The 14,263-nt window shown below is 42.1% G+C and overlaps 1 protein-coding gene across 1 annotated transcript; it reads left to right on the forward strand.

The window, feature by feature from the left end:
* The first annotated feature begins 208 nt into the window (after window positions 1–208).
* On the forward strand, window positions 209–2,699 carry LOC18434945 (Lactoylglutathione lyase / glyoxalase I family protein). Its single transcript, XM_006845003.4, has 2 exons — window positions 209–551; window positions 2,168–2,699. Exons 1-2 carry the CDS (start codon window positions 268–270, stop codon window positions 2,430–2,432), a joined length of 549 nt encoding a protein of 182 aa, XP_006845066.1. The 5' UTR covers window positions 209–267; the 3' UTR covers window positions 2,433–2,699.
* The last annotated feature ends 11,564 nt before the right edge of the window (window positions 2,700–14,263 follow it).

The raw sequence follows: 14,263 nt of genomic DNA on the forward strand, positions 1-14,263 counted from the left end.
AATTTGAATGTACGTTGATCAGGTGGCTGCAGCTCCATCCTCCGATCCTAATCGTTCAAATGACACATTTAGACACGCGTCTCTCTATCATAGCCCCCCACTTATTTTTTTCCAAAAACAAAAACAATTTAAAAAGAAAAATAATAAATAAATAAATACCTCTGCTACTCGCCTATATAATAGCAGGTTAGGGTTTCACGCTTTCCACCCTCTGTCAAGTCTTCGTCTTCTCCTTTGTATTTTCTCTGGTTTTTAGCCTGCTTATCAATGGCTGCTGCTCAAGAGGTCGTTGCTGGTTGTCAGAATGGAGGTTCAGAGAACGGTGGTTCAAAGGCCGTAGGCTTTAATGGCCTGAAACCCTTTTTAATTGTGCCGGCCCCCATGGCCTGTGATGCCGTAAAGTTTTACAAGGACGCATTTGGTGCTGAGGAGTTGGAGAGGTCTGTTCATCCCAAGAGAAAGGCGGATCAGGACCTCCCTCTTCTTGCCTACGCTCACCTGAAGCTCGGACCCGCTGAGCTCTTTGTGTCTGATGAAACTGAAGATGCCGGGTGAGTGCCTTTACCTTTTTTTTCTTTGAGGGTGTGAACTTTCATGGGTGATTTCCTTGTGTTGGAGATGGGTGTGCTTTTGAGCTTTGAACTGTTAGGAATGGCTTGTTTACTATGGGGATGCAGCACCTTTACAGTGTTTGAGCTCTATAAATGGGTTATTTATAATAAACATGCGGGCTTTTGTGTTTTCGGTTGTATTTCTCGTTCCTTTTCTTTTGGTTTTTTTTTGTATTAAGATGTTATTTCCTTTTCATTTTAGGTTTCATGATCTTTCTGTAATATTCAGATGAGTTCATCTATGTTTTGAGATATTTTGGGTTTAGTATTCTGGTGATGTATGAAGAGGGCTTTACTGGTTTTCTAGGTGTATATATTTTTGGCTAGCATTATATATTTTGGGCTATAGTTGAAAGAGATTTTATGTATCTCCATTACTATTATGCTCTAAGTTTGGTTGCTTTGCTTCCCTATTTGCTAGGCGAAAGCCATTAGTTGTTCATTTTTTATGGCTTAAAGAGCATTTTACTTGATTTATTCAGCTCTTGAGAGTGATTTATGGCTTTTCCATCGAATTCTTGTTGGCAATATCATTTGTGTAGTTGGATATGCATGTTTTGACTGTTTACTTTGGGATCTTGTGCTTTTTGCTTTCCTTGTGCTTTGATGATTCCTATGTTCCTAGAGCGATTGATGCCTAATGTCATGCATGGTGGTTTGCTATATTTTCTCTCTTTTGTGATGCTACTTGTACAAGTATTTGAATGCTTTTAATGGGAAATGGTTCCTTGTTGTTTTTTCCCAATCCCTGTGATTTGGGTTTTTTCGCGTTTTCTTTCATCAATTTCCCTTGTATATAGCAATGGTGGCATGGCGATAGATTTGGTTATTTGAAAGTAAGTTTGCATGCATTTCTTCTGTTATATTTTGTGTTTTTATTTGAAAGTAAGTTTGCATGCATTTCTTCTGTTATATTTTGTGTTTTTATGATTTTCTTAAAAGATATTTTATATTTGGATGGTTCTGTCTGGCATAGAAGGTTTCTTTTGTGTTTGTTTTCTGGATAGGGTTTGGTTCCCTATCTTCTAAAGGCCCTCCTGCTTCTTCTATTACTCTGCCTTTAATAATCTCTCTTTTATGCTATATTAATTGGTTATTAACTTATTTAAATCTAATATTGATTGGTGATCACTTTTAATGTATTTTCTGGGATTGTTCCAAAACAAAAAACGCCTCTCTGTCTCACTCTTGACTCCACTTCTCATGTTTCTTTATCCTCCCTCTGTAATATTAATTTATTTTTCCGCTTTGTAAGCGTATCTCCACCATACCCCTTCATTTTGTGCAGGATAAGATATTATTTGCATCACATGATTCTGGTTGGCCCTTTATAGATCTTTATAGATCATTATTACTATTATTGCTTCAGATATTTTCAACTGTATAAGGGATCACGTTATTCTTGAAGCTCTCTATTTTTTGGCAACTATTTATTAATAGGAAATGTACTATAAAAAGTTTTATATTTTGTGGCTTGCGTGATTTATCTTTGTTTTTCTAATGGTCGTTTAATTATTAATCATATTGCTGATTAATTGATTTCTTAATAATGATAGGGTTAAGTCTAATGCCACTCTTGGGGGCACTTCCCTTATAATGTGGCTGGAGACTGAGGATATGGAGGGCGCCATTGCAAAAGCTGTGAAAGCGGGTGCCACTGTGGAGGCCGAGGTTTCTGATACCCCATGCGGTGCTGGCCGATACGGGAAGGTGAAGGACCCTTTCGGCTACATTTGGGCCATCTCTACCCCTTGCCCTGTGGCTGCTGCTACCCCAGCCGTCGATGTATCAGGCATCGGACACGAAGATGTCCAGGCCTAACTTCACTTTCTTTGTCTCGCTAACTTGGTGTTAGGTCCCCACAATATTAAAGCTCTCTTTTGTTGTTCTGGGTTCTCCTTGTGTTGCGACTTGGTGGTTGCAGAAAAGACACCATACTTTGACTTTAATGTGGTCGTGGGCCATTGTTTTTTGTTTTTCCATTTAGCATAGATATACTGGAATTTGGAAATGTAAATTTTGGACCGGGAGGTACTCTCTCTCTCTCTCTTTCAACCCATGGTAATCGATGTTTACTTTCGTTTCGCATTTGTTCGTTTTTTTTTTTTTTATTATATGCTTTCTTTTGCTATTTACATGGTGGCATCATTGTTCAGTTTTTATGGCTACGGCGTTGGGCGTCGTGGTTGGTTCATTGGTAACCGCTCGCAAGAAAGAGAGAGGAGACGTGGCCTCCGTGAGCTTCTCCGGTTGTCATAGGCATTGCGTGCGTTTCGGCCTCATTTCATATATGAATATGGGACGTTAATGTTGAGTAAAAGTGTTTCAAGGAAATGGGTGGTGGTGGTGTATGGTCATTTCCGCCGGTCCTAGGGGTGGTGGACCTGTGGTGGTGGAGCAAGGCACCAATTGAAAGTCCCAAGGAAAAAATTGGATTTGTGAAAAAATGGGAGATCTTGGCTTTTCGTATTAGTGGTTTTAACTTGTTGAAGTAGTACAAATTGCTTGAATTTTATATTTAAACCATAGTTTGTTTTCTTTTATTATTTTAAATATAATTTAGTTGGTTTAAGGGTGCAGTAAAAGGCAAAATGAAATAACAAGCATAGATCTGGAAATTCTTGAATGGGTCAACTTTTTGAATTGCTGTTGAATCTATGAGACCTGGTGAATTGAAACATCTTAACAGCCTTCCATCTAAAGAACAAACTTCCCAGCCCGCTGAAAGAAAAAGCAAAAGTGATAACGCTCCCCAAATAGGAGTTTTTTGTGGTAGAAATCTTCATTTCCTTGAAAATGGCGGAACGTGGGTTTGAGTACTAGGGAAGCGCTTTGGAGCCAGCCCTTTATTTTTTTGATATTAAGACCCAAAGAAAGGGGACATAGGCGTGAGTTCTAAGGTACTGCGGATTTACCCTTGCCTTTATTCAATGATTTTATAATACTGTCCTCACATGCATGGCACTATACTGGCGGTGTTGGACCATAGACCTGTGCTTTTAATAATGATCGCCTCATTCCTAGGTCTTCATTCATCGTTTCAGTAGATAGCGATAGCGAGATTCAGAGGGCGAAAAGCGAGAAAAGGGGTGGGGCGGGTGGAGTGGACAACCAATGAAAATTTCCTTTTCGACAAGAATGGTTTCGCGTCCAAGAGCTTCCAAGGTGGGGTAGGGAGATATGCCATGATGCTAGGCGTGATCTTGTTTCTCTCTTTTAAGGCCATGATGTTAGGGGTGGCATTGGGTCCGGTGGCCCAGCCACGAAATGTAGCCCGAATTCAAGGCAGGGCTAGAGCCAAGGCTAGCCTGATTCAGCTTAGCTTGGCTCGACCCTCTTTTCCACTATTTTTTATTTTTTTTTATTTTTTTATTTTTTATTTTTTATTTTATGTGGCCCAGCCTAGATAGGGTTATGCCAAATCCCTGTTTGACCCATTTAGGGATTAGGGCCATCCTAAGTCCATGGGCGGCCCCGCCTAGCCTTGGCCTGTTGCCACCCCTAATTGGTTGCACGCTAGTAGAAAGGGAAAGGGCTTTCCTGGGAGGATTTTTTAAAGAATTGTATACCACATAAATTTTGTAGGTCACAATTATTTATAACCATCTAATACGAAATTTGATAGCAAGGGTGAAAGTTGGATTAGGTTGTCTACCATATGTACATAATTTTAATATTTGATTTTTTATTTTACCGACTAGATCACTTACAATGGTCCAAGTACAATAAAAAATCACTTTGAAATATGTAAAAGAACAATATAACAGTTATCACTTGCTGCTACTGAATACAACTCTTTTATTCAATAAATAAAATTTGATACATTCTTTATGGGAATAAAAAAAAAAAACAAAAAACAAAAAAACAAATCACAATAAAAAATGAGCCCCCCCCTCCCCCCTCCCCCTTGAAAGGAGAGAAGGTTGCCCAAGGTGGGATGTGTCCCTTATGGAGAGAGAGAGATAGTAGAGAGATGAGAGATGTGGATAGATTGAAGGGGAGAGGGGAATCTACTACTATGGGCTAGAGTTTCTTTAGGATTAGCCATCTTTAGTGAGATTAAATTTAGATGGCCTATATCCCATGGTAGGACCTTCATATATTTAATATTTTATATAATTAATAAATTTAATTTTAAATGTTTGGAAATAAGTATTTTTCTTTGATTATTTAAAAAACATAATAATAATTCTCTTATTATATAAATTGAAATGATAAAATAAAGTGTCCAGAGAACCATAAAATTCCAAATAATCAATCTAAAAATTATATCATATCAAAATAATTAAAATTAAATAATTTTGATGGGAATCAAATCCTTATAAGTCTAGGAATCATGAATATGCTAGAGCACTCCAAATTGAACTGTAGACTATGATTTACACTAGCTTTTTCAAACTGACCCAATGGTTCCCATGACCCACATACTACTACAGGGATTCATGATTGGCCTATCAAAGTCAGCCAATAGGTCAGGGGACACAATACCAGTCTATGGGCTGCAGGTTTTTCCCTAGAGACGAATTTATAGTCACCCAGACCATGGTGTAATAACTGTTCTATAGTGCATAAGGGTAATCTCTCGTATGTATATATCATGTGATGCATCGGGGATACAAGCTCTCATAAGGCATTTAATGGCACATAAACCTAACAATGGGTATGTCACAAAGTTCTTTTGAACCTTAAACTTTGTCGATAGAATAAATGTAGCCACAAAATTTCACATCCAATGGTCACGATTAATTGTGATCACCTTGTATCCAAGGTAAATGGTCACATTGTGATCACCTTGTATCCAAGGTAAATGGTCTTTGACATTGAGGGCTTGAGGTTGAGCCAGTTAAGATCAAAGCAATCTAAGAAATGTAGTCACCGATTACATTTCGAGAACTGTGCTCCCTTCAAGGGCAGCTGGCGTACATTCGCCATTTCAAATCTTTTAGGTCGCAGAAAACCCTTCATATAACTGTCAAAGAAGGATACCCCATTCATTTGGGATGAAGCATATCAGGCAGCTCTTGATGACATCAAACAATATTTTCTCAACTCTCTAGTGTTCTCTACACCCGTGTTGGGAAAACCCCTTATCCTATACATGACTGCTCTAGATGAGTCACTCGGGGTGTCCTCCTTATCCATTTGGAGCGCTTATATTAGCTAAGGAAGTAATTAAGATTGAACAAGAAATGGTACGGAGTCAACGAGCTAAGGGTCGAAATCAAGAAATATGCACAAGAATTGAACGGGTAGAAGATTGGAGGGAGCACATCACTAGTTTCCTAAAATATGGCAGGCTCTCGGAAGATCGTGCTGAATGCAACAGCATATGTCGAATGTCTACCAAGTATACCCTCCTTGAAGGAGATGCTCTCTTCAGACGGTCGTTTGATGGTATCCTTCTTAGATGTGTGGACATCCAATAAGCAAATAAGGTGTTAGAAGAAGTCCACTCAGGCACTTGTGGACTACACCAGTCCGGTCCTAAGCTCTATGAACCAATACGCAGGTTGGGATACTATTGGCCTTCCATGATAGCCGATTCCTTAAACTATGCTAAAAAGTGCCAAGTGTGCCAAATACACTCAAGCCTTGTTCACCAACCTCCAGAGCCTTACACCCTACAGTGACATCATGGCCCTTCTCACAATGGGGAATGGACATTGTAGGGCTTATTGACCCTCCTTCGGTAATGGGTCATGTTTTCATTCTAGCTGCAAGAGATTACTTTTCTAAGTGGGTTAAAGCAGTCTCCCTTAAGCAAGTTCCTGGGACAACACTGGCTAACTTCGTTCGACATCACATTATATATCGGTTTGAGGTCCCTGACCGGATTATATCTGACAATGGTCCCCAATTTAGAAGCCACCATAGTAATCATTTGGTCAACCAGTTTGGTTTTGAATGGAAGTATTCAACTATGTACTACCCTCGGGCGAATGGATTAGTTGAGGCTTTCAATAAGACTCTGTGCAACGTTTTACGAAAATCGGTATCAAAGACGAAAAAGAACTGGCATGAGAGGCTTCTCGAAGCGTTATGGGCCTATCGCACAACTGTACAAAATGCTACTGATTCCAGTCCTTATTCTCTGGTCTATGGGGTGAAGCAGTTTTACCTCTCAAAATTCAAATCCCTTCACTATGAGTCGCTATTCACCAAGGAATAATCGAAGATGAGAGAGTCAAGCTCCGGTATCGAGAATTGGATGCACTTGATGAAAAGAGACTAGAGGCTCAATAGAACCTTGAACTCAACCAACAGAGAATGAAGAGGGTCTTTGACAAGTCAGTCAAGGTCCGCTCATTCACTCATAGCGATCTAGTTCTAGCCGTCAAGAGGCCGATTGTTATGCATGGACATCGTAAAGGGCAGTTTGAACTCAAGTGGGAAGGTCCTTTTATAGTAAAAAAGGTCTCACCAAATGGAGCTTACATATTAGCACATCCTGATAGAGAGGAGGCAATGCCCCCTATCAATAGGCAATACCTAAAGAAATACTATATGTGATACATATTCAAAGTAAAATGACTCAACGCAAAAGTACGCAAGATAGTCCAAACAAATTCTAACTCTTTTTATTGCAGTAAAAACGAGTTACAAGTTACAAGCTAAGAAGCCTATTATTAGGGAGGTTACAAGTCTCTTGCATCTAAAGACAGAGGACGGTTACAAATCAAAAACCTGCACTGTGTCTCTTGCATCTGAGGGTAAGAGAATGGTTACAGGCCCAAAAGAATTGCTCTCCCAAAAAAGCAAACCCACGAAAGAATTGCTCTCTTAGAAGAAGCAAACCTACCAAAGAAGCACCCTCATCATGTAGAAGAAGCAAAACCACTTGATAGTCAGCTTCAATTCATCTGACGAGTGCCGCCATAAGAGGACGGTTACAGGTCAAAAGACGAAGCGAAACCACTCGAAAGAAGTGAGCTTCAGTTCATTCGCTGTGTATATCAAACATACAAGCCAGAGATCTCATCTAACATGTATATGAAACATACAAGGCACAATTCATTCGACATGTGTATCAAATATAAAAAGCAAGGTGCTCTGGCAAGGTACTAGTCTATGATGGAGAGCATACCTGTTCACAGTGGATGCCCTTCCACAGAACAACATGGACTTCACTGTTGTGCTGGACGACTTGACTTCCAACAGGTATTACAAGCCATTACCATCATTCACCACCCTTTTCCCACCCATGACAGCCCCATGCATGAACATCACTGTACGTAGTTCATCGTCGAGCGTTGCAATTCTTGCATGTAACTTACTGCCACATGCGAGCAGCACTGTGCGCATCACAACGTGCCACATGTGCTGAGGAGCACTGTTTGAAGCCAGTGCCGGCTGTGTCCCCCAATGGCCAGCGCTGGCTGTGTCCCCCAGTGGCCAGCGCCGACTGTGCTCCCAACTCCTAGCGTCGGTTGCCTTTCTTGAGGATCAACGCTGACCGTATCAGTGCCGGTTATGCTTATAACCATCAACGCTGGCTGTGTAAGTGCCCGCCGTGCTTCTGCCAGAGCTGGCTCTGTCGTGATTGTTTGCCTCCCAAAACTCCTCTTTTTCAAGGCCAAAATCGCTCCACTTCCCCAAAAAGGTTGCACGATTTCCAAGCGCAAACCATCCACCTCCTGCGAAGGTTCACCTCCCGTTACCGTTCGTTTCTCTCGACCCTTCGGTGTCTTGCCGGGACTTCTCCTAGACGGTCAAAAACTGACTAAGAGACTTTTCCTTGCCTGCGTCTTGATCGGGAAGTCACCAAAACCCTGTCGAAATCCCTCTGCAACTCTCCTTAAGTCATCGGGAAACACCTAAGCTCCTGAAAAACTTCCCAAAACTTGCGGAATGCCAAGTATTGCAGTTCCCACCTCTTCTACCCTTGAAGATCACAGCCGGAGTTTTCTCGCTTCTCCAAAAACCTCCTGTGCTAAACCGAGAAACTCCTGCAACTCTTCCTTTTTCGACAATCCCTTAACAATCTTTGCGAAACCTTCCCTGTAAGGCTTGCTGGAACACTTGATCTCTTGTCGGAATCCCTCTGCTTGCTGGAGCTTTCACCGAGAAATCCTCTGCTCACTGTTTAAATTTTTTTTTTATTTTAAGGTTTATATCTTTAGTGAAGGAAATGGGGTTTTACCCCCTTATATAGCCAACACTACCCTCAAACGCCCCTCACAAATTGAGAATTCCATTCGCATCCAAGGAAAGCCAAACGAGGATGAGCTGGGTCGGTCTTTCACCTAAGGCTCAAGGAAACTCTCATCGCCGTCTGTAAAATCCCAACAAACGGGTTGGACCGGGTCGGATTTGACCTGAGGCCTGGGAAAAGTTTCATTTACCGCCTCATCAAGGCCGGGTCGGGCTCACGCTACGGCCCGAGTACCAATCCATACCCAGAGCTGGCTTTGCGGTTGAAGTGACCTAGCGCCGGTTGAGTTTCAACAACCCTCAACGTCTATCGTGTGCTTGATAACCCAACGCCGGCCATGTTCAAATGATAGCACAGGTCGCCCTCAGCGCCGACTGTGTTTTTAATAACCTAGGGCTATACGGTCGAAGTGACCTAGCGCCGGTTGTGTTTCAACAAACCTAACGCTGATTGTGTGCTTGGCAACTCAGCGTCAGTGGTGGCATATGTCGTCTTCAGCGCCCACTATATTTTTAACAACCTAGCACTGGCTGAGTGGTTAAGAGTCAGTGTTGGCCGACTTCAGCGTCGGGTGTGTTTTCAAAGACTTGGCGCCGATTGAGTGCTCAATAAATAATGGTTGTTGCACCTGACACTAGTTGTATTTTAAGCAACCTATGCCAATGCTGTGCGTGTCCTAGCATCCCCAATGGAGTCTGGAGCAAGCCACTGTCGCTTATCCCCAGTGCAAGTCACACCTGTACTGCAGCCCATTATCCCCAGTAGAGTTAGGGTCATTCTTATCTCTTCAATCCCCTGTAGGTCTGTTTCACACCAAGTCACTACTCCTTTGATATCTTATCCTCAGGGAGTTGGCTTACCTATTATCCATTGAGTCTCATCTTTCACCTCCCAGGAGTCATACTCACACGCTACTCCCCATTGAAGTCCGCTTCCATTTGTCATCCCTCGTCGGGCCACTATCTCCATCTGAACCCTCTACTTGTGTATGGCATTAACCACTTTATCCACAGGGAGTCAGGTTGTCATCCACAGACCTATTCCCTATGGAGTCTCACCTACATGGTGATCCAAGCCTTGGTCCGTGATGCATGACCTTAAATTGCACAACCTTAGTCTAGATGCATGACCCTAAACTGCATGGTCCAAACTATATAACTTTAAATTGTAGCGGCGGTCTAGTTGCACAACCTTAAATTGCACGGTCCTAATTGCATAACTCAAAACTGCATCACCATGGTCCAAACTATATGACCTTAAACTGTAGCGGAGGTCTAGTTGTACAACCTTAAACTGCACGGTCCTAGTTGTATGACTCTAAATTGCATAACCACGGTCCAGCTGTATGACCTTAAACCATAGTGCACGTCCTGACCGCATGATGATAAGTTGCTTTGCACAGGTCCAGGAGGCATGACCATAAACTTGCGCCCCACATACACGCACTACTATTACTATCTCCCTAGTGAGTCCATTCATTTCATCATCATACATCATTTCCCAGTGAGCCTCAATCGCACTCACAAAATGGCGAACCATCCCGTCACCTATACTCGTCATAAGCTAGTGGGTCACCACTTTCCACCGTCCTTTCATACATCATCCATCTTGCACAAGTAGCTACATGCCATCTCCCCAACAGTGAGCTAAACCACTACCGTACTCACTTCATGGCCCCTATAGACTATTATCCATCTCCATTATGGTCTAGCTGTATGACCTTAAATTATAGTGCACGTCCTGGCCGTATGACATTAAAAGGTTTCGCACATGTCTTGAGGGCATGACCTTAAACAAGGCTTCACAAAAAAAAATGATGAAATAACGGGCATGGTGTATACCTTAATAAGAGAACGCCATGAGTAAAAATGACGAACGGGCATGGTTACGAAACCAGGAGTAAAAGAGTTTCGTGAATAAAAACCGGACAGTGATTTCTCGAAAGGGCATTGTGAGGAAAAATGGATGAAAAGGGTGGACATGGCTGAAAGGTCATGGGTAAAAGAGCCCCAAATAAAAGAAAGTTCGTGAAAACTGTCTCTATGACACCACTTCCCAAGTTCAATTGAAATCCACAAAGGACGCTTGGACCAATAAACAGGTTGATGTAGCACTCGCCTCAACAGGCGGCTTCAGCCCTCGCTCAAAAAGAAAAAAAAACCCTGGTGACACATACCAAGACCAAAAAATACAAGGTTCAAGGAAACAATTTCGACAGCCTGAGTCCATTCGCCAGAAAGGATAGAAGATTTGCCAAGAATGCAAGACAAGTCTGATGGTAAAGAGCATCATTCTTACAAGGTCACCAACATACTTCTAAGATGTTGAAGATGACTTAAGGAAGCTAAGTCAACCATGACTTTGGAGCGGCAATCAGATGATTGTCGTAGCTGCAAAGTAGTGGGTAGGGGTGGTTGTACCCAGAGCTGGTCACCTCGATAAACTAAGGTATGCTACTCGCCAAGGAATAACTTGTCAGTCATGACTTTGGAGAAGCAATCAGATGATTGTTGTAGCTGCAAAGCAGTGGGTAGGGGTGGTTGTACCCAGGGCTACCTCGATAAACTGAAGTACCCTACTCGCCAAGGATGACTGATGCACGAATCAGATGATGCAAGGCCTTTCAACATACCATTTACGTAATCCTCGAAATGTGGCTCAACACCAAAGGATATACACAAACCTAGGCCAAATGGGAATACTGCCCTTTGACATAACACTCAATTGCCAGACAGGCCTGATTCTGACTGACAAGGTACGTACAAAATCCTCAGCTTCAGAATCACAAATAGTCTGCACGAAGAATTTGATAAGATCCCTCAAAGAGTTTCTTCTCCCCCTAAGGTCTCCATAGACGGACCTGCGATCAATGCATCCCTACGTCTGAGCATCCTAGTTGCACCATTGCATGAATCTCCTAGGCGTTCACGTGGTCTTGTGACTAGGAAAAAAAAAGAAGTAAAAGCCAAAGGAAATTTTTTGAGTGTTGTCCTTCTCGTTTCTCTCGAAGCGCAACATTTGGGGGGGAAACTATTTGAACACTTTTTTCAACACCTTAGTCCGTGATGCAGAATAAAGAGGAAGCATGTCAATAAAACCTACAACATTAGTGGAAATTTTGATAGTCGTAGAATTACCCCAGAATTCATTTGGATCTTCAAAAGCACTCCAAAAGGTCACCTGCCAAGTTTCATCACGATCAGATATATTTAAGGCAGTGAACACAAAGAAATAATTTCGGCAAAATCGGCCTCTAGCACCATGAAATGGACCCCGTAACTAGAACTATCTGTTTGGTACGTCAAATAATGGTGAGACTACGGCCGTTGGATCGGGCATGGTCGAAAATCCTTATGGGTCAAGTTTTATCTTAATCGGACACTCTAAGAAAAAGTTATGGGTAAAGAACCGAAAAGGGGTAGGCCCCACACTATTCTCGTGTAGCCACCCAGCACCAAAACACCATTAAAGGTAGCTATTTTTACAATCACTTGCAATGGCTTTCAGGGCATATATCTCACTCGTTCTAAGTCGGATCGTGCTCAAATTTGGTGAGCATGTTCATCTCATCAAGACGAGCATTTCGATAGGTGGTAAGCCTCGTGACGATACCCTAGCAGGGAGAAAAACTTGAGAGAAGTTGCTGATCCGTGAAGAGAGTTGTAGAAAATTCAGCAGTAGTGTGTCCACTCCGGTGATCAAATCACGACGCTCGAATACCCGATCAACATGAAACCAATTGCAATATGTGCGTGAGGTCCAAGGCTATCTCTGGTCCGAACCCCACGTACGATGAACGGTTGGATTTCACATATGAAGGCATCAAAGCTGCTATAAATTCCAGCCACCGGATTTCAAGATTCTGGCAAAAAGCTCAAGATGACAAAATCTTCATCCGGACACGAAATCGAGCCACACTTGTTGCAACATGATCGTGACGGCATGCTCAGTGTGATTCAGCGAAGAAACTGAAGAAAAACTTTAAGAAACGAGCTCACAATCGATCCAAAGTTTTCAATATTCAAACAACTTTCAAGTTTCATGATCATGGCTTAAAAACATGATTAATGACTCGACATTGGTATCAAATCGATCCCCATGCTGAGCCCCACAAGAAAACAATCATCTTTCGATCAAACGGGCATCAAAACAACCCCAAATCAATCATGAAAGATCACGTAAGTTCTCGAGCAGCAGAAGGGACTGCTCTGGAATTCCACACATTGTTAGGCAGGGGTAAAACAGTCTTTTTGCACCAATTTTTAGACTTTCTTTTAATTCAATTAAATTGTAATTATCTTCAATTCTAGGTAGTTTTTGGGCATCCACCCTTGTTTGGGCCCAATTATATATAAGCATGCAAAGCCAAATTATAAAAAGAGCCTTGGGTTCATTCTTAAAGATTCAATAAATACTTCTTTTTTACTTAAGCTCATGGGTGCGTCTTGGAGAGAGAAGAAAAGGGTTGTTAACTTTCAATAAGGTAATTTTTTCTCTCCTCTCCTCTTTCCTCATTTCTCTCTCTTCTTTTCATGTTTATCTTTTCTTTTCTCTCTCCTCTTGCTCATCTCTATCTCTCCCTTTCTCTCTCCTTCTGTTCATCTCTATCTCTCTTTCTCTCTCCTCTTTCTTATCTATATCTCTCTTTCTCTCTCTTCTTCTTATCCCTATCTCTCTTTCTCTCTCTTCTTCTCATCCCTATCTCTCTTTCTCTCTTTTTCTCATCTCTATCTCTCTTTATCACTCTTCTTCTCATCCTTATCTCTCTCTTCTTTACATCCCTATCTTTTTCTCTCTCTTCTTCTCATCCCTATCTCTCTTTCTCTCTCTTCTTCTCATCTCTGTCTATCTTTTTTCTCTTCGTCTAACACAGTCGACGAAGTCCAGCGTCAACTGCACCTTTCTCTCTCTTCTCATTCCAACCCAACTGGCGAAACCTAACGTCGACTACATCTTCTCTCTCTTCTTTGTCTAATACAGTAGGTGAAGCCTAGCACCGACTGCACCTTTCTCTCTCTTCTCATTCCAACCTAGACGACGATGCCCAGCGTCGACTGTATCATCTCTCTCCTCTCTTCTTAAACACTACCAACGAAGCCTAGCGCTGATTGTGTCTTTTTTCTCAATTCTCATTCCAACCCAGCTGGCAATGCCCAACGCCGACTGTGTCTTCTCTCTCCTCATTTCTAAAACACAGTTGACGAAGCCTAGCGTTGATTGTGTGCATCTCTCTCTTCTCTTTCCATCCCAACCGACGATGGCTAGTGTCGATTGTGTCTTTCCTTCTATTTCTTTTTCCAACCCAACCGGTGATGCATAGCACCGACTGTGTTTTTCCTTCTCTTTCTCTTTCCAACCCAGCCGGCGATGCCTAGCGCTGTCTGTGTCTTTCCTTCTCTTCCTCTTCCAACACAGGCGGCGATGCCTAGCGCGACTGTGTCTTTCACCCTCTTTTCTCCCTCTTTCTCTCTTCTCTCACACTCTTCTCCTTCTTTCTTTC

The sequence above is a fragment of the Amborella trichopoda genome, chromosome 6 (assembly GCF_054954075.1).
Source record: "Amborella trichopoda isolate Santa Cruz 75 chromosome 6, AtrichopodaSantaCruz75HAP2 v2.0, whole genome shotgun sequence".
Taxonomy (NCBI): domain Eukaryota; kingdom Viridiplantae; phylum Streptophyta; class Magnoliopsida; order Amborellales; family Amborellaceae; genus Amborella; species Amborella trichopoda.

Bases quoted from the DNA above. Each gene is read 5' to 3' on its own strand.
- LOC18434945 (XM_006845003.4), top strand. From the start codon at position 268: ATGGCTGCTGCTCAAGAGGTCGTTGCTGGTTGTCAGAATGGAGGTTCA. The intron at 552-2,167 runs GTGAGTGCCTTT...TAATAATGATAG, and splicing joins GATGAAACTGAAGATGCCGG to GGTTAAGTCTAATGCCACTC.